Here is a 21,255-nt window from a genome sequence, read left to right on the forward strand (position 1 = left end):
GTTGTGCAGAGCAGTCCCTTCATCAGAGCTGCAAGGGGGCAAGCATCACGAAATTGCAAGGAAGGAAGATGACTGCAGTTTTCTCTGCTTGGTCTGGGAGCACCACTCCCTGCATTTGTCCTGACCTGACCTCTCTGCAGTGGCTGACCGGCACTGAACTCGCCAAATGTGCTTACACCAGGGCATCATCTGCTGCTGCTAAGCCTGTGCTGGGTGCTCTGAAAACAGTGCAATCAGCCATGAGGACTGATAGTGAGATAAGGATTCTATTGACCATTTAAAATCTGACCATTTAACACACACTGGTGTCTTTCAAAGAAACAGAAAGTATACTGCTCTTTCACCATTTGCTTTGTAATGCAAGAGTCTGAGTATCACATAACGAAAAGTTCCCACGAATTTCATGTTACTGGAAGGGAAAGTAAAATGTCTGTGGTCACAGCCATGTGAAGATGCAGCTCTTGCATTTTTTGTCTGTAATTTAAACATATTCATGCATTTTTTTTCTGGCAAATAAAATCCATCTTTGTAAAATAAGAACATTTTCTATGCAGGAAGCGTGGGCAGCCCCGCGTCTCAGTCTCCACGGAGGGTTGTTTACTCAGAAAGCAGAAGATGGTGCTTCCAGAGTTTCCTTTACAAAGCTTCACACTGTGGTAGGTTGGACACCTGGGGGCTGTTGAAGAGACATGCTGAGTTAGTCTGCAGTTTCAGTGCTGCCCAGCACAGGCCATCTGCAGCATCCGCAGTGCACAAGAGGTTAGAGTTACCATACCTTCTTAGTTAGCTTTTCCACTTGTGCTACATAGGTCTCAGAACTTCAGCACAGCTGTATTTAGGCAATTCCTCTTGGCCTACGTTGTTTTTATTTCCCAGAAATTCACACTTTTTAAGATTTTGTCAACAAATGCCTGAAACTAAGTCTAGAAATGGTGTTTCCCTGCATCCACCAAGCCCAAGACATAACTAACTCGTGTTAATTAACCCTCAGTCAGCACCATGAGGACGGCACAAAGCTAGCTCACTCTAGGTGACATAAGAAGCAGAGTAAAGCCTACGGTGAGGCAGAGGGGAAGGATGGTGCTCCCCAAAGCCCAGTCAGAAGCACTTCTCCGTTTCTAACCAGAGTTTGTGCTTAGGGCTTCCAGAATGCATTCATTTTCCCTATTCTATCGTTTCATGATTGTAATCAGGCATCTGGCATATTTATCCAGCATGATGTAAGACAAGAATTGCTGTCTCATCCTCAAGTACATCTAATAATGCCTTGTATCACTTCCTCTGGCAGGCCTTGCAAAACTGTTAGTTCTTTCTTTTATCCATTTATTTATTTATATTTTGGAACAGCTTTACTCGGAGATATGAGCAAAGTTAGCTGAAGAAAAACACACTGTAAGAAACATATGCAGTCCTCCTGAACTGAACATTTTGTATCTGTGTTATTCCTTAAACTTTCGGTTGGAAACAACGTGTGCAGGCATCTCAGTGAGCAGAGCAGAACTGGCTGAGAACTCGTTATCAGCGCAGAGAGAAGAACCTATGTATTCCTCTCAAAAGAAGTTTTGCCCTTATCAGCTAATCGGGCTGCACTCGCTGTGCATCCAAAGAGTGTGGTTCTACAGTTCCCTGAAATCCTCTGTTCAGAAAATCTATTCCTCCATGTGTCCACATAGTGCAACTGAACTAAAGAAACAGAGCGAGCAAACAGTGGGAGCACAGATCTCTTCTTTGCCTCTTTTTGCAAAATGAGAACAATTGTTGAGGAATCGGGGCAAGGATTTAAAGGTGCTGAGACGTGGTTCATTCTTCTGGTGGTTTTGCATTTCTGCCCACTCGGTCACAACCTCTTGAAAGAAAATATTGCGTGAAGCTGCTCTGTGCTTAGGCCTTCAGCAAGGAATCTCTGCAGTTCAGAGGGGCTGTGTAAGGTTTCTCTGGTCCCCAGCTGTGTCAAAGTTTGCTCCTTTTGGGGCACGGCTAAGCAACACCAAGTCACCGTAAGCCGACGTGGAACAAGTATTTTGCAGCCAAGCAAATAAAAATATCTGGACTCATCAAGTTTTAATTGACTTATTTTTATTCCTCCAAAACTTCTGTCAAAACCATCCCAAAGAATGGGTTCTTTATCTCGTTTTGTTTTCTTTAGAATAGAAATGGACTGCAGCACACTTCATACTGTAAACAGTGACTTCGACTGGCCTTACTCCAGCAGCAGCTGAACAAATATTTCTAACACGGACAACTCCTCTTCCCTCTCTCTCAGATGGACAGACCACAGATTTTTATAACTCCCTGTCAGTTCTCATGTCTAATGTGGTCAGCCTGTGGAGGGAAGCTCCCAGAAAGGAAGGAATCCAAACATCACAGCTACCTTTCCAGTAGCCTTAACAAAAATGTACCTTCCTAGGAGCATCCCCAGAAAACACGTTCTGAACTCTCTAAGTTAAGGTCAACAGGCTGCCGACACCTAAGAGAGCTTCAAGAAGCAGACTGTATAGGAGATATGTATACATATAATGACAGTAGGCTCTGCATAGGGTCACTGTGGCACGGGAGCCTTTTGGAAAAGAGTTTGGGCAAGTCTGCTTAATGAAAATGCTTTGTTTGCACTGTTGTACCAGAACAATTTGAGGGAAAATCCAATGCTCACAACTGCTGTGGTAAATAATTATAGTTGAATATTTTTAGTTAAAACTATCTGCTGAAATAATATGGACATTAATAAGGAGGCATTGTTTTGATTCCTTTAATTCAAGATAAAATATCCGGAAGAGTTGAACTCTACTGAAAGTGCTAATGTAAGGAATGTATGTTTTCTTTAGTTTAGGTGTCCTATTTTAAAGGGATGCTTAAACGAAAAGGTGTTGAAGCTGTGTTACTCTGTAAGCGTAAAGAGGATTTTCACATTTTGTTTTGATCTTTCAGCAACATATTTCAGAGTTCTACCTTCTGAATTCAGCAGGATCTGCTGGACTGTTTGTTGTTCTGAGAAAGGTGACCGTGGTAACTGGTGTGGAGTTTTGACTGAGTATCCACAAAAAAGCTTTAAGTCTCATAACAGCTGCCTGACAGTTTTAACAACCCTGCAGAACAGCTTGTGACAGTGAATTAGAAACTGCTTATAAACAAAAAACAAACATGAAGTCATTAAAGGAAAAGATGCATTTATTGATGGACAAGCTATCCATTGAAGAGATCTGAAGGAGGGCAATTAACTGACAATTTCTTGGTGACAGAAGTCAGCGTGCACTCATCCACTATCTCAGTAGTGCTCTAGGGGAAATACTGCAGTGAACCAACTGTGGAAATACATTATGTGTAATGGGAGAAGAGCAGGAAAAATGGTACGTGCACGTGAAAGATAATCAGCATTAAAAGAAGACAGCTCTCAGAGCTGTAAACATAGTGTGAGCTGTCTTGTTAATGCCTGTCTTCTCAAACAAAACTACGTATTATTCCCATTTCTTTTTACATACTCCAATATTGTTGAACACATCACCTTTCAGTGTTTAAATGACCCCAATTATTTCACTCCTGTCTTGTTTTGTAGAGCCCTAATTACAACTGCTGCACTCCTCTGGCTCCTCCTCAGTTAGCACTGCCGCTCAATAAAGACGTAAAGGAAAAATGGGATGCTGTACTCCAGTCTTTCAGTTCCAAAGAGCCTGTACGGTTCACTTCACAAATAAAAATGCATCTGCTCTTTTCATGTTATGGAGCTGACTTATATTTAGCCTCGTTGCTATAAACATGCAATTCATTTCTACAAAAACAGACAGGTGTTCCCTGGCCAGTATTTGAGCAGGTTGTTGTTCCAGCCTAACTGTAGTGCTTTGCGCTTGCTTACATTTGATTTCATCTTAATTTTCTTTCAGTTCATTTTATCCATTTGTCAAGATGTGCTGTTCAAGCCATATCATACAGTCCATGAAAGGCATATTGTATTTTTAACCATTTACTAAGGATGTGGGACTTGCTCAATCACATTGTTTTCTGTCACTGACTCCTCCATCACTTCCTAGCAAACAGCTTTTGAACCAATTAACTCCAGCTACGTGGGATGAAAGAGAAAGGTATCTAAAGCTGTTAGGAGTTCTGTGAGAATCAGTGACTGAGAGCAGGCATGGAACGTTTCCCAGAGAGGCACAAGCACAGGACTCTGCCCAGTTTGTGGTGGCTACTGGCTAATCAGCCCACGAGCACTCGTGCATCCGTTGCAGGCTCAACGCTCCCAAAAGAGGGATGAGTGTGTGCTCTGCTCAGCCCTGCTGATAGCACGGGCCCAGGGGGAGCACTGTGAGGGGTGGGGGAAGAGCCAGGTTTGCACAGCAAGGACTAAAAGCTACAGCTACTGCAGTGGTGGGTGTGAAGTGACCTAGGATATGCTGACATAGAAAGCCATGCTTTGTTAGTTCAACTGCTCAAGGAAAACTCATTTCCAGGCTCTGACACAGGGATGCTGATACACCATAAATTGTACTGTGAACCAACAGCTCGCTGTGCTTTCTGAAGCAAACTGCACATCTTTAAAAAGCATTTTACTGTTATTTGGAGTTTATTTTCTCTAAAGTTTACTGCTTAAGCCCTATCAACAGCATTGAGTCCATGTTCTCTTTCCTCTCTTCTGCCAAGAGAGTAAAGTCACCTACCTAAAGTAACTTTTCTGAACACTTACAAAGGAGTAAGAACTCTGTGCGTGTGAAAACAGATTGCTCCATCACTCTCTACCTAAAATAAGAGTGGAAGGCACGTGGTTGCATGCTTATGACCAAATGCAATAAAAGTTTAACTAGGAAGAAATATTGACCCACACAAGGACAGGACAAGCCAAAGTATTTGAAAAAGCATTACTGAATAGTTTGCACTTTGTCCACAGTTTGCAAGTCTTTATTTGCAAGTCTTTAAGCAAACATCCTTGTCCAGTTCTTTCTGCTCTTCAGCATTACAAAATTTGAAGCAGAGCCTGAGGCACAGCCTTACTCCAGGAGCAAAATCCTCTTCCTTAATCCCACAGTGCTTACTACAGCATGTAGTCAACAGCACCAGCAAGAAAGAAAAAGAATATGAGAACAGGAGGGCAAGAGAGTACTAAGTACCACCATTAGCTTCTCCAAGACTACGTGCCAGAGAAGTATACGTGCAGCAAACAAAGCTCCTGGAGGATGTGGAAAGTAGTTGACTTTGAAGTAGATAGAAAAACACTATGATCTCCACAGAACAAATTTCAGAACAGTTATGTCTACTTCCATCTATGAGTTGCGATCTTCTTCAGCAGAAATAGTCTACTTTTTACTACTCCAGGTTTTCCTGTAATCTTGTACTGTTCCAGACTTGTCTATGACCTGGCATTGACTCAGCCATACCTGCTAGTTTTTAATACTGACCAGCAGTATAAGTTATTTGAAATGAAAGACTAGAATTGGTTGTGCATTTCTGTTACAAAACACTCGGTTTCTTTAGGGAGATTTATCTGCCCAGAGCAATCTTTCACAGGCAAAGTTCAAAAACTATGCATTGCAACACTAGCAAAGCAGGCTCTGAAAGAAGCCTCTGCCCACTGTGAAAAGAACACACCTCTACATGTAAAGATGTGGTCTCTGGGAACAACAGGAAACGAACTCTTGACCAATTGAAGCAGATGAGTTAGCTCATTTAAACCACAGTGATGGAATTCGTTCTGTCTTCTTGTGTTCAGATTCAGTTTTCAGTCCCTGAATCATCAGTGCTAGGTTTGAGAAAATTAAATATTCCAATGCAAAATAAGGAATTCTGTAGTATGCAACGTACTTAGCCTTCCACAGGCACAGTTTGCATCTCCCCTACCTAGTGAGCAAAGCAGTACACCAAATAAGTGTCATGGAAAAGTGAAACCAACAAATAGAAAATCAGGGGCTTCTTTCAGCCAAGATGATGATATTTAGCCACAGAGTATATTAAACAGTACCATTAGAATTCTTTTGTACCTTCAGAGGGGCACAAGTGCCAAGTACTCTAACACTTCACATTTTAAATTGGCAGTGAAGATGAGCACTCCTAGAAATGAAAGCTAGTTCCTCAACTTTAACACTGACATTTCAGCAGCTCCTACTATGAAGTAGGAAGTCACTTACCCTAGCACTACTGAGTCTGATACACGTTGAGCCTGTAGTTTCAATTCCCTACATTCTCATTTCCACATGGGAAAAACTAAGTACTTTAATACTGAATAATAACTAATAATTCTAATATTCCCAGTGAAATAACATAACAGAGGACAGCACAAAGGTATCTTTCCTTTCTAGGAAACTCTGCAGGGTAAAAATGAATCAGATCAGGAAAATCCTACTAAACAAGCACAATATCCTTCCCAAGACTGACTACAAGTAATCACACACCATAGCAAGCACACACCCTGCTCAGAATACTCAGCTGAAGTATTTTTCAAGATTAAAACCCAAACTTGCTGTTTCCTTCCTCCTCAGTGCTATTAGTGTTTCCATCCCATCACTACGGAAAACCTTATCTATGAAATTCATATTAGACATAGCACACCAAGATGCACACAAACTGAATAACACAGGACAAATAATTTTAATGCAAATTTATTCATTAGCTTTAACAAGATTAATACATAAAATCAATACTATGTCCAGCATAAGGTTGTATAACAAAATAGGCTATTTGGGAAATATCAATTTCTAGTGTGTACATTTTAAGGGCAGTTCTCATCCAAATTGGACATTTTAAAAAAATAAATAAATACAAGGCCAAAAATGCTTACTTAATGAAAGTCTTGCTAAGTAAGACTTCAGGCTCCACATTGCTTCAAAGCACTAATCAGTACAGGTGTCTGTGTACATTTTAAAGACATACACATTGCTGTGCTCAAGCAGCATTTGTTTTTTTTGAAGATCTCATTCCTGATTTGGTCTGAAGCACACTACGTTTCCAATTTAAACCTTACAAAAGCTAGCATCCATGTTGCTTTTCTGCTTCTTAGGATTGTCTTGCCATCCAGTTATATACCTGTACATACACATCTTCGGAACAGTATGTATACAAAATCTGAAGGACCAGCCCCCTCCCAATACTATTTTTTTTGTTTGAGATGCAGACTGCAATACCCAGTGGGACTATTTGTGAAACAAACCACTATTCTACTGAGATAAGGCTACAATGATCTTTAAAAGAAAAACCATACCACTTTGAGAAGAGTTAAGGAGCTCCCAGCTCCATATCCCTTTGTAATCTTGGAGGGAAACCCCCAAGAAACTGCATTTCCACTTTTGTTTCCCTGGAGGACAGCGAGTCCATATCTATGGATCTTACTCAAAGTACAGTGTAGACACACTCAGGCTACCTTTGTTTATATCAAGCAATATTAAAAACTGATCCAAATTTTTGTTACATAAACAGACAACTTATTTGGCAAATAAGACATTTACTACTTGGAAACTCCTTACTGGTTCAACCCTACTCTCTACCACACACTGTAAAGGCAAGTCTTTGGGCATCTGTATTCTACAAATCTAGATAAACATCTTTTATTTCAATTGACTCAAGCTCTGCTGACAGCAAAGTTCCCTTTCACCTCAAGAATTTACACACAGGATTGAGTCACAAATTTTAAAGCTCTTCTAATTTACATATTTTACCCTTATTACATTAAAAAATAATCCGAAAGATTGGTCAAAATATGAATACCTACAAACCTAGTGAAAACATCCCTGAGAACCTTTTAGTAATGTATCAGTTATGATTGGTTTTGGTCCATGAGAAGAGAAAAAAATACTACTTTACAGTTACAGAACTCTGAGTGCTACAGGTGGGTTGCATATTGGATTCCCATTCATACGTTTTCATTCCCCTTACAGAATACTGTAAGATAAAAGCCACGAGAGGTTTTTACATTCTATTTAGGTAATCATCACAAGCTTTTAGATGGCCTACATACAGCCTGATGTAATGCCTTAACAGAGTTTACAGTCTTACATTCCAGGTTTGAGGTTTGGCAACATCAACGACTGTGTTAAGGACAGTACCTATAATAAAAAACCATAAAAGTTATGTCACTTAGAAGATGTGTCAGCAACACGTGAAAAATATCCTTCATGGTTTTACATGTTCCTTTGCAAAGTTATAAGAAATATTTCATAAAGATTTATGTTTAAAAGTCATACTGTCTTACCACAGGAAAACCCGGAACACTGCGGGGTTCAACTGTACTGAAAAAGCAAAGTGCTTAGAAAAGTTTCCACAAAAGTGCACAAATAGGTAATGACTCTAAAGGCATCGTGTGAGTACACATGTAGGGTCAAACTAACACAAGAACTTCTTAACCAGAGGGATCAATCATTCTGTTTCTCTTAAGCTGCTTTAGAGGGCCACACAATCCAACATCTCACTAGTTTGTTCTAAACAAGTCAAAGTTCACAAATGTAAAACAGATAAATTCACTTCCACTTCTTTTGCCTGGAATACAGATTATCTTCCAATACCTAACACTTGAAAAGGGTTTCTGAAAATAATAGCATCTGAAATAAAATAAAGCTGCTTGTATTCTGAGGCAAAGGCTAAATTAGCCTAGACTTCAGCTTCTCTGTACCAGTACTCCTGACCTTAGTACTCTCTGCTACATCAAACCTGAGCAGACCTGTCATTTGCAACTAAAAAAAAAAAGCCATGCTTTATAAGGTTACATTATATTAATAGCTTCTGCTAAAATGAGGTTATGTTCTACTTTATGAAGTGCAACACTGTAATACAATATCTTGTACCTATAGTTAATCTGACTTTGAGAAAACATGCAAAAAGTAAAAACCTACACAGATGTTTCTGTAAAGTTAAACCAGAACACATATAATACTGGAAATCTCTTCCAGGAAAACCTCAGAACGAAGAGCTCCCTTCAGGAATCCAAGAAGGGCATTTAAAGCCTTCTGAGAAGGCAGGGGGACAATATACAGAACAGAACACATTTATGAAAAGGGGAAAACAAAACCAAACATGATACATTAAGCTTTTCCAAAGCAACTAAAAAAAATTTTGCTCAATGAGCAAAATAACTGTTTGGAATCCATGGGGAAGTACCTGTGTTTAACTGCTAAACAGTATCACAGGACGCAGCACCAAAGAACAGATTCATATATCTAGTAATTGGTTATGAAATAATGTTGATTTCTAGCTTTCTTTTGAAACACTAGATGTCAAGATCCAATGAAGTTATCCCCAACCAAAAGTGAAAACACTTGTGTGGTATCCCTATAAGGCAATTGAGTTCTCTTGGGAAGGCTTCCTTTACATGCTCGAGTTACGTGTTCAACTCTAGAGAAACACCTTAAACACCATCACAAAAAGCAATATGTGTATATGATACTAATGCAGGAAGTTAGTAAGAGAAGTGGACCCTTTCAGACAGTAGAGGTATTACCAGGCAATGAACTATCAGAAACTGCTTTGGGATTAGGAGTGCAACAAGCAAAAAGTTGTTTTCCCAAGCTTTTCTGAGCAAATCTGAAGTACATTATGTGGCCCATCGCAACAAAAGACACAGAAATCAGCACCAATAAGCCAAAAGCTTCTGGATTAGGGGCCAAGATAACCATGATGAAGTGCAGCAGATCAAGAAGATAATTCATGGAGTTTTGGACACCATTTATGATGCCTCTTTCAGATTCTGCCACATTTTCTTGGAGCAACTGTGTGACAGTCAAATCAAAGGACCAAAGGCCTACGAAAGAGAAACACAGTTATCCTTACAACAGAGCTTCAAGGTAAGCTTTCATTAGCGATACAACCTAACTCATGCTTCAGAACAATCACTTCTTCTAAAAACACCCAAGTCAAACTAACCTCCGTCAGAGTAGAGCAGATTTCACACTAGCACAGCCAAGTACCATTTATTTTTCTTTACTAACACTTCCTGAACTAGTACTTACTGTTTGACACATTACCTTTCCTGTCACATCTTGCTTCATCACATCTATTAACATTTTGCCTACCTATAAGGTTTTGTTTTTAAACAAGTTTACCTTGCAAATCAACTCCTACATGTGAACCAAGCACTTTCTTTCCACAAAATTCAGCAAAAGACAGAAATTCTTATAAAGAAAGGTTCTATAATGCTACTAATATTAGACTGGCAATTCAGTAAAAAAAAAGCTATCATTTAAATCACAATTTCCTGTTCTGAACTCCTCTGCTGGTCACAAGTCTAAACTTAATTAATAGACTAATTTGGTAAACTGAAATTTGAAGTTTTTGTTGCATAGATGTTTGAAACTGTTTCCCAATAGCAAGTAGTTTCATTTGATTGGGAAGAAAGATTTTTCAGGAGGTGAGCATTCCAAGGAACAAGTTATACTCATCTCCAAGCGCGACAACTTTTCCCATTAGAGCAGAATAACATACAGGAAGTTAGAATTGCAGTCTCTGTACCACTTCTATTGAAGATCATTTCCTTTGCATGTTAAATGTAATTAATTAATCGTAGATTTGTAATGCAACACTTCTACTGTGACCTACAATTCTAAACTCAGATTTGTATTTTGCTGACAGGTATTTTAGGTTCTATAATTGAAAGAATTCAATATAAACGGACTTTAATAGTGACACAATACTCACCAACTCTAGCAGCAATGACTCCTGCAAACAGGAGACTAACAGAGATTAAAGGCACGGGCTCAGGACTCATCTCTGGGTCACTGTAGGCAGGAGTAGTAGACCCGTTTAACATGTAGGGCATTCTGGTTGCAAAAGCCACATCAGGCTCACTTCCTGGAGATGCAATAGTAGATAATGGCTCATTTTCAAACAGCTTGGCGCTGATGTCAGCAAATGGGGAAACAGTCAAATCCAGAGGGCTTCCAGGCATGAATACAGAGATGGCACATAAGACCAGACAGGAAAACTGGGCAACTCCAGAAATCAGGCCCGTGCGGATCAGGCCACATTTACGACGAAGCCAGGTGAAGGCTACTGTTCCCATGATTCCAGTGATTGCTGAGGCACCCATCAAGAGGCTTAGCACAGAGCCACTCAAACCCTGAGTGTATGCATAGCCTGTAGTAATGCAATCAAAGCCCAGAACAGTCATATACAGAAACGCAAGACCCATGCCTGCAAGAAACACTGGCTGGTTGTAGTATGCAACCCATCCATCACGAAATGTGATGAAAGGTTCAGCAATTCGGGCAGCGCAGCCGACTTCCTTCTCCTGCTGGGGCTCAAAGCCAGTCACATCTTTCTCAACAATTAACTGCACACCTTCAGCAGGTTTCACATCATTCTCTGCAAACATAAATGTAACTGTTAGATGCACTACTGCCAGAAATCTGCAGAGCAAGACAAGTGCTTGCAACAAGTCCACTTTTGCAGAAGTGGATCAGTTAGATTTAGTGATCAGCCTTTGTCTGCTCAGATAAGTATCTTAAATCTCACCCATATAGTGTGATCGAGCCAAGTTTCTATAACAGTTTAAATTCCTGCTTCTTCAGCACAACTCTGGTAAGAATGAAGCATGAAGCATTCTTCAACAACTAACAGACTCATGACTGAATGCTCTATTTCCAAAAGAAGCGGATTTGCTCCATGCACATTACCTAGCATGAGATAGCATCCTAATATAAGCTTAATTGCACTAACCAGAGAAAGTACAGAATACTTAAATATCTGTCAAAATCACAACAGCATTGACTGACATGGCAAGAACCGTGTGGATGTGAACAGTTACATTTGTGCTTTTGATACCTTTTTTTACATTCAGTTGTTTCAGTTCTGATTCTTCAACTTTTGAACATTTGAGAGCCAGGGTAGGAGTTTTCTGATAAACCTTCCATAGCAGCAGGTATTCCACGCACATCGACATCAGGTTCCAGCCAGAAATGAATCCACAACCAATCATTGGGGAGCCAAATGTCATTATCTGACCAACTGCCATCGGGGCTAAGATATTGGTCAACTGATCAATTCTTCGTATTGTGGCGTTCATATCTGTCAAAATGATTATATGAATTGCTGAACATGTACCATGAAACGTTCACCAACATATTTGAGAATTGCACATATAGACAAATCAAGCTAAGAAGTCTTGACTTGATTTCAGTAAGAAAAGAAATTCGCTACTGACTCCTTTAAAGTGTCCCAGTATTTTATTTATTCAGACCAATCCAGGTTTTCCTGAGCCAAATCTCTCCTCTTTTAGTTTTACCTAAATCCACACTCAATTCTGGGTTTAGAGTGGAAACATTTTCCTGTGGGTAAATGAATTTTTCACAAGACCACCAGCTACCCTTACAAATAAGTGACTCTACGAACTCCTGAGTCTCTCTAACATTCCAATACAGTACCCACAACTCCAGAAACCACATGCTGAGGGATTCACCCCTGAAAAGACAATTTTAGAAACTATAGTCTCCCTCAATTTATTTCTAATAACTGGTGACCACAGTACCCATAGCGATAGCAGCAGACCTTTGAAATGGCTTTAAATTTTCTTATCGAGTCACGTTGATCACTGGCAGCTTTACACTCACTCAGAACTTACTGAGCAAAGTCCTCCCTCCCTTCTGGCCCACATTTGGATTTTCATGGTCCAAACAAGAAGTCCGTGCTCAATGTGAATGCATCATACATTTGCTGGCAGATGTCTCCTCACCAAACAAATCAGCTTCAGCCATCACACCCTCTAAATTGCCTCACATCTCCAATGATTGGTGCCATTGCTCTGCCTTTAAGAGCTGCTGAATGCTCTGTTTTTTGCACACTAGTGCTTCGGACTGCTTAGAAGTACATAAACTGATTTTAGAGTCCTATTATGAAAATAAAGCTTATGAAGTGAATTAACGACACAAGGTTGCTTTACTAAATCTGTCAAGAATCACTCCTTGTCATTTAAATAAATGGTTAGGTTATTCAACATAGAATTCAAAGTCCATTCAGTATTAACTATCTCCCTTATATTTACAAGTTAGAGACTTGCAAAATATTTGGCTTTAGAAGTCAAACTACAAAGTAATCTGAGCAAATGAAAAGATAATCAGGGACAAGGATGAAGAGGCAGCCAAGAGAATTACTACTTGCCTGTTTTATATAAGGCTACTCATTGAGAAAACTTAACAGTGCAGAGATGGGCAAAAATGTCTGCTGCAAAGTCAACACTGGCTTTTATTAAATAAAAAGTTATTTAAATTAAATGTAATTTGTAATTGTACCCCTTACAATTCGAGATAAAACAACCCTATCCATCCTGAGAGAAATCTGCTTTTAAACAAGTTTGGTTGGCCTAGTTTTTGCCTTCTTATGCCATTTTTTAAAATAGAGTTACAACACAACTTCCAGGAACATCCTGCCTGAGTTTTCAGTACAGAATGGTCATGGAAATGTCTGAAGCTGTGAAGCAATGCAGAGACAGCACTGCCTCTCATGCAGCAGTTCCCTGCAGGTGCGGCCCATACCTTATCTCATGTACAAGGAGTACAGGGTTTGAGACATGATTTGCTGAATAAGAATTAACACAGGAAGAAAGGTTAATGAGAACCATTGGAACTTCAGAGCTCCTAAGGACAGATCAGATTTTTCCACTTGTGATTCACACATATAAAGGAAGTTAATAGTACTGCTGCTTTGCAAAATGTATGATCCATAAAGGCACTGCAAGATCAATATAAGACTTGGGTGGAAAAAACTGTCTCACTTTCATTTTGAAGTATACACTTCATGCATCTAAAAACTGATCTCTCCTGGATGCTTTGGTAAAGTAAAATTCCTTCATTAGAAGTATATTACAGATTAATTATTTATGGGTAATTTAGGCAGTTTCCTACGAAACTAAAATCCAGAAGCTGAAATGTTGCCAAGCTTAGAGGTATCTGAGCTCCAGAAGCATCTCAGACTTGTAACTTTCAGTTCCCCTGTTACTTCAAGGAGCTGTAAATGCCTAAGCAAGGTCAAGCTGCTCTGTGCCTTCCTGGTGCTTCAGTATCAGTTCCTCCATCTGCAAAAGCTTTGGCCTCTGTATTGGAAAGTTTCAGAGCCCCTAAGGCACACATAAGCTCATCCCAAAAGATGCCACTTCCCAGGTTTACATATTTATCACAGCAGCAGTAGCCAAAGATCAATCACACATCCCTTAGTGTGAGCTGCTTTGCTGCTGGGAGTACTCCCCAGCAAACGGCAGTCAGGTTCACTGTGTCCCTGGCTGTGCAGAAGAAACAAGCCTCTCATATCAAAATAGTGTTATGACTACTAAACTGCAGCAGAATTTGTAGAGGAACTCTTTCACTCTCCTAATAATGTCATACCACTGTGCAACAGTGGAGGAAAAAAAAGGAAAAAGATTTCCTACACCAAAAAAGATAAAGTCTGGAGCCTTAATACCAAAGGTATCAGATGTCAGAGGAATACTGGCTATTCAGACACAACTGAAGAAGTTTTCTTAGTGAGTTAGACAATTAATGCTAGAAGAATATGAAATTTCAGACACTGCTGTATGCACAGTATTTCCTATCTGCAGCTTCCCAATCCATGTACTTCACTGTCTCTACTTTACTGTTATGCACTCCATTCCTAAGCACCTCTCTTTGATCCCTATGTAAGGAGCCCAGTTACACAACACAGTTTTCTGTTTTATTCCAGGGACCTAAAAATAAAGTATTGCAACACTTGGCTTTAAGTTCCTGAAAGTTAAATAGCTTTCCTATTAAACACTGGATATTTGATTTAAAAGTGCGGTACATGTTTATTTAGTCAACAAGAAGAAAGATTTCCTCTGACAAAGCTGCAGTTGGACTGAAAAAAAATAAAGGACAAGTTTAGGGCCACCAAACACGTTTGTAATCACAACAGCAACTTCTAATCTCAGCAAATAAAGTTCAGAGTGGGGGGGAATAAAGGCTGCCCTTTTTTACTTGCTGCTTTCTCATACTACCAGGAACTCAAAGATATCCTCCATAGAATTCTAGTCTGAAGTCAATCTTAGAAAGTAAGACAATTTAAAGTATTAGAAAGGCAATGCATTTCACCTGCCAGTTTGCTTCTGTCTTCCCCTGCAACCACAACAATCCAGTCCCTCTGAATTGTGATCGCTGTGGCAGTGCTGGCCAAATTAGCAATATTTGCTATCGTGATAACCAGGATATAGCACATCGTCTAGAGAAATGGGGGGAAAAGTCAGAAGGTGAGAAAAGCAATATAGGGATCTTCACTCTTACCTTGTAAAACCAGAAAAGGCTTTTACATTTGAATCACAACATTCCTCTGCTATTGTTCTACTGTTACTCTTCAGACAACATGATGAAGTCTACATAATAGTTCCTAAAAGAAAACAGTTTCATTTGTTTCCCTAACTAGCTCCAAGTGTTGCCACTTACAGCTCGCAGGAACAAAACAGACAAAAGGAAAACAAAAACTAAGTCTCCCCTATTCCAAGAAACTTCTTCATAAATTATTTCCTTAACAAATTTGAGCACTCACAAGAAGCCATCCATGGTATAAGGTCAACAGCTGTGTCTTAAACAAGAAGATAATCATCAGGATAATACCACATAAGATGACAGATGCATTCTGAACAACCAAGGATGTCTGGGCCACTGTTTTAAAAAATCAAAGCAGAGAATAACAATCATTAGCATAACAAGAAAATAACGCTTACAGAAGTTATAATCAAGAAATATGCAAAGATCCTTTAGGTGTTTTTAGCTTCTTACTCTGCCCACTCAAATGAGATACAAGTGTACTACATTTTTTGACTTTTCAATTGCCTTAGAAAATCAACTTAATGTCTGATGCAAATTCACAGTTAAAGTAGTATCCAATTAAGCCTTCCTAGTCAAAAAAACCCAACAATCTATTTAGGTGCTGACACTATTTTAAAGGGATAAAAGGCTTAGCTTAAGCTTCTATAATTCATCTTCAACGTAGCATGAAAGTGATTGTGTTGTGCAAACCTTTGCCAAGTGTCAGTATGTATGAAGAACTCTAGTCAATTAAAAAGAAATACTTAAAACAGATATAAGTGAAAACACTGCATTTGTATTAAGTGGTAGATATTTATATCCACATAGAAGATACCAAATAACACATGCTATGCTGGTACTAGACTGTAAACAACTTTGCCTGTAGTTTTTATCTTAACCTGTGGTTTCCATCCCCCGCATTGTTTATCTCTACATATTGTACAAGCTTACCTAAATAGAAAATACATCACAATCAAAAAACATCCACCTCATGTCTTTGAAACTTTTTATCATTATTACCACTCACAATCACTACTATCCTTCTCAATAAGCTGAGCAAGCCCAGTCATACTTGATTTCAGAACTCTAACAGCTTTGCCTTTTGACACTGGTTTAAGTCTGTCCTTAGGTAAATAGCCTTCTTTGGACATCTAACCTTTGAGCCTCGAGTTCTTGTCCACCCAGTCTCCAATAATGGCTCCCAGGAGAAGAACTGATCCCGCCACAACCAGTCCATAGACTGCAGTCAGTAGCAAGCTGTTTCCATAAAGTTCAACCAGGAATACAGACACAGCAAAATGCCACATACGATCTCCCTTTAAGAGTTACAGAAAGTACACACACAGCATTAATATTTGTACTTGTCAAGCATACTAGTTGAATATTTTACTAGCCCTGAAAAATATCTGTATTAAAAGTATCAGGTATGTTACACACACAGGGGTGGGCTTTTCTGACAAATGCATCTTGTTATCACTGATTTTGCCCAGCATCAGTAAGGTCATCTGTCATATGCAGCACAAGCTTAAGCTCATATCAGGAATTCCAAATATACAGAGGTTTTTTACAATGCAGAACCATGTCTGCTAACAGCCACACCCTACAAGACCCAAAACTTGCACAGAGCCTCCAGCAGAGATCATGTTAACAGAAGATTTCATGATTAACAACACAATTTAATACTTGATAATACTCATTAAATGTTGTTTTAAAAAAGCAAAAACAAGTCAAAGCAAGTCACAAAACAAAAGCTCATTGTCGTCCCCCACATTCCTAAAAGTTAACTTCAATTTTTTTTTAAATGGTGGCAAACATTGGCACATTACTAAGAGATCAAATATCAGAGCTTGTTTGGCCTGTTGCAGTACTGTTGCTCACAACACAATTTTTTCATGTTTTGGTACCAGTTACAGCAGGCAGAAAAGAAACTCCAAAAGCTAAACATGCACATGTGACCTAATTTCTATACTGTTACCAAAGAGACCAGTGGCTTGCTAATGAGCACATCAAGATTTTAACACTGCCATATGATGGGAGTGGGAATCTCACATTTCTAAGCATGTTACAAGAAGTACACTACAGAAGTGCTTTATTTACCCTGAAAGCAGATAAAGACAATTATTCATACTATTCTAGGACTGTTTGTTTTAAAAGGATACCTAACACTAGTCTTTCACAGATGAGAGACAAAACTGTTTTCTTCTGCTGTCTTACCCAAAAGAATCAATTGCTATGAAAAACAGCAAATATATTACCATAGAATCATTAAAGCTGAAAAAGACCTCTAGGATCTAGTCCAACTGTCCACCTACCACAGATATTTCTCCACTACTCCCATTAATGTCAGAGGGAGAAACCGCATCTCATGTCATACCCATAGGAAGACTCCCCCTGATTTCAGTGAGATTATATTCTGCTACACAACTCATTTAAGGAGCCTATGAACTCTCTTCATCCCTATCCAGCATTCAACCAGAGTAATGTCACCAGGCCAGCCACAGTGCTAACTTTAGGGCAACTATAGCTATCCCTACCTGGAAAGGTAATTTCTTTTCAGGAACTAAAAGGCCTAAAGAGCAAGTAAGGTAAGTCAGCATTGCAGAAGAACAGTATTGCAAATTAGAGTTTTTAAGCTAGTATCTAATTTTAAGCTAAAACTTATTACCATTTCAACAGTAAGTAGTTTTCAGAAATTAGTAAAGCCTTATGTAACTTAATTCTACTTTAAAATATCCCACAATGTAAATATTCCAACTCTAATATAACTACAGCTGTTCAGCTTCTCGAACTTTTCAAAGACACGTCTTGCTCTTTTACTTCAGAATTCTTATTTCCTATCCAAACTGAATGTCAGCAACCCTGCCCCAGACCCTGAAGACAAGCAGTAGCAGGCAGCTGCCTGCTGATGAGGCTCCTGAGACCAGCAGAGCCATGGACTGTGCTGGGGAGTCACCACCAACCTCCCGACCAGCACGAGGAGCAGCATCACCCAGCAAAGCCATTTGATTCTGCTCCTTCAGTCCTGAGCAACAGACAGGAATGAGTTAAGTACCTAAATGCAACAGCAGGAGGTCTCAAACACCAGCTCAGCAAAGCAATCCTCTGAAGCCAACCACACATACAAACATTATTCTTAGGAGAGCCAAAAAGATATGTTAAGGTTGGTTCAGTTCTGAAGAAGTGTCACTTAATCATTTACAGTTTCTCTGCATTTGGGAATGGCTTAGCAACAAAGAAACCAAATATGCTCTCTCAGTCACAGCAAAACCATATTTCCACTTGAGGACATTGTTTAGAACAAAGATATATAGTAGTTGAAGTTCTGAAGAGAAAGGTGCTTGTTATGCCTGTTAAGACTACAACACCAAAGTTAGGAGATACAGAAGGTGCAGTTCTACAACAGCACTGCCAAAATAAGCAGTGTTTCTGTTGTTCAGCAGGTTCCCAGCCAGGCTTCCAGCATTGCCAGCTAAGCACCTTGCCTGCATTACCAACAAGCTGCTGCAGATAGCAGCCCTGGACTCTACAGAAGACCAAACACCACCACATAGCTTCTTGAACAGCCAGGGTTGAAAAGATAGAAGGAATGCTGGGGAAAATTGTACGCTTCTTGATGCAATTCAACTGACATAGACTTAGGATTATATTGCAAGGTTATATGTAGTCTTGATTTTACTGTAGAGAATTAGATCTACCTTTTAGTCATAATATTGAACTACAATCTCAAGTTAACAAAAACTGGTGCAGGAAGCTGCTGTAGTGCACAAAGAAAGCATTTCAGCAGGTAAGTGTTTCACAGAGCAAAGACAAGACTTCAGGCACTCAACGGTTTGCAACTGAAACAAAGTATATCCTATCATTAAGCGCAGCCAGCAGGAGATCTCCAAGCCCGTGGTGCAGCGGGCTACCATTCGAGTCCTGCACTGGAGCATATCTCACTCTGAACTTAGACCACAGGGAACCTCACCGGTTCTGCAGTTACTTAAGGTAGAAAAGAGAGCAGGATTCTGCAGATGCAGAACCGGGCCCTCATAAAACTCTGAGTATCTCTGTTCTGTGCACTACTAGAAGCAGAGCGTACAGCTACGTATCTTATAAGGGTTACAAAACATCCGGAGGTCTCAGAGCCGCTGTGCTACTCCGCAACCCTTTCTTGCGAAGTGCCAAAAAACGCGCAGGTAAATCAAAGCCGCACCGGCTCCACCCTTCCTCCAGGCATTCCACTTACCCAAGTGGACAGCGCATGTCCAAGGTAAAGCAGAAACTTTGCAGACGTGAAATAGCCAACCAAGGCTCCTAAACGAGAAAGAGACAAAAGCTGAGGCCAGCTGGCAGCGGCTCCCTCCCCTCGCCGCTCGGGACCCCCCGCCCGCCCTCTCCGCTCCCGGCAGCCCAGCGGGAGCCGCCGGCCGCCGCCGCGCACTGACCGCAGCACCGCCGCCGCTCGGCCGCCGGCCCGGCTTCCCGCGCCATGCCGGCCCGCTCCGCCGGGGAGCGACGCCGGGAGGAGAGAGGGGGGGACGCGCGGCTTCGCTCCGTGTTGCCTTCCCCGACTTAGCTAGCACTGTAGCTGAAGTCGGAAAGCGCTAGCCTTATGCGCCGCTGCCGGCGGGACCCTACGGCGCAGGGAAGCCGAGCGCCGGCCCGGGGGGCTCGGCGCCGCTCGGCCGGAAGCGCGAAGGCTGCGGCTCCGCGGCCGCGCCGCGCTTTGTAGGCGGCGGAGAGCACCGCCCCGCTCCGCACCGCCCCGGGGCGGCCCCGCTCTGCTCCGCTGCGGGACGGGCAGCCCCCGCGCCCGCGGCTCGCGGCGTTCTCGCTTGGCTTCCTCCTTCTTTGTCCCCTTTCCCTGACATCTTTCAGGACGCGAGGCTCTCAAATATTCGAACGCTTCAGGAAGCTGGAGCTGTAAGATAAGCACCGAGTATCGCAAGGCTGTGGCTCGCATGCCTGCAAAAGGCAGCGCTCCCAATTCCTCGCTTTCAAAAGGCAAAATGAACCAACGAAGCCTATTTCGCCGGAATGAGCCGCTCCTCTAATGATGCTGAATCCATTCGTAGTCAGAATGTAAGGATCCTCTGAAAATACTTGAGGAGTATCTGTATCTTCTGAAAACTTAACTGCTTCTGCTTGCCAGGGCCAAAATAATCCATTTTTCATTATGTAGTACTGCAAAGTTCCTTCCCATATGTGTAAAATCTGCTTTCCCCTTTTCTCCTAGTATATAGGGCACCAAACACCTTACACCAAACACCTTAGACCAATAGTCTGTTCTGGTTTAGCCACTCTTGTGAGTCTGTTCAAAGTATTTGTTGTACTAATTAGATGACTTTCTATGCATGAATCAGTTTATCCTTTGCATAAAAGCAACTCTATCTTGGGGAAAAAAAAAAGAAAAAAGAAAAGAAAAATTCATATAAACATAGGAAGCCTGAAATTACTACTTTCATGGGATTAGCCATCCTAGACAAGCTAAGTGCTTCTTCTCATGGTGTACTCCTTAGAAGAAGCAGAACATCTTTTCTCAGATTGGCTTCAAAAGTGTTCCTGATTGCTCATCTCATGTAGATGCACTGCATACACTGTATTCTTCTTTACTAACAGATAAAAAAGATTTTCACACATTAATATCCTGAATTAGATAAATAAAGTACAGTGTATCAGAATCAACTGATACTGAGCCAGTGTCATGCCCATTTCTTAGCTGCCTGTCCTTGTGCCTTTCCTGACAGTTCGGGTGTATCTGCGAGCACAGGCACTGAATTAGCTCCACATTGTTCTGGCATCGAAGTGCCTTGCCCTGTAAGCAGTGAGGTCTGTAGCAGCACTGAGAGTTGCCTGTGTGCTCCATGCAGTGCAACACAGCTGACCTGCACCTTTTCCATCCCTGTACCCAGCAGCATTTCTGGCTGCTGCTACAGTTCAGTACCTGAAAGAGATGGATCTGGGCTCTGACCTAGCCTGCCAGCTACTGAACCTAATACAGCAGCAGCAGTAAAACTGGATCCTGAAGAGACCTGCCCTCTGCACAGTAACAATAGGAACA

The 21,255-nt window shown here is 40.9% G+C and overlaps 1 protein-coding gene across 1 annotated transcript; it reads right to left on the minus strand.

Moving 5' to 3' along the window:
* Positions 1 to 9,022: 9,022 nt before the first annotated feature.
* On the minus strand, positions 9,023 to 19,874 carry SLC40A1 (solute carrier family 40 member 1). The gene is made up of 8 exons (XM_065751129.1): positions 19,640 to 19,874; positions 19,441 to 19,508; positions 16,369 to 16,528; positions 15,451 to 15,566; positions 15,000 to 15,126; positions 11,728 to 11,970; positions 10,603 to 11,268; positions 9,023 to 9,709 (listed from the first exon to the last, which is right to left on the minus strand). The coding sequence occupies exons 1-8, from the start codon at positions 19,683 to 19,685 to the stop codon at positions 9,390 to 9,392; spliced, it is 1,746 nt and encodes a 581-aa protein (XP_065607201.1). The 5' UTR covers positions 19,686 to 19,874; the 3' UTR covers positions 9,023 to 9,389.
* Between the last annotated feature and the right edge of the window lie 1,381 nt (positions 19,875 to 21,255).

This window comes from Cyrtonyx montezumae, unplaced genomic scaffold (genome assembly GCF_038088225.1).
Source record: "Cyrtonyx montezumae isolate F1298 unplaced genomic scaffold, pur_monq_1.0 scaffold_7, whole genome shotgun sequence".
In the NCBI taxonomy this organism is placed as follows: Eukaryota; Metazoa; Chordata; class Aves; order Galliformes; family Odontophoridae; genus Cyrtonyx; species Cyrtonyx montezumae.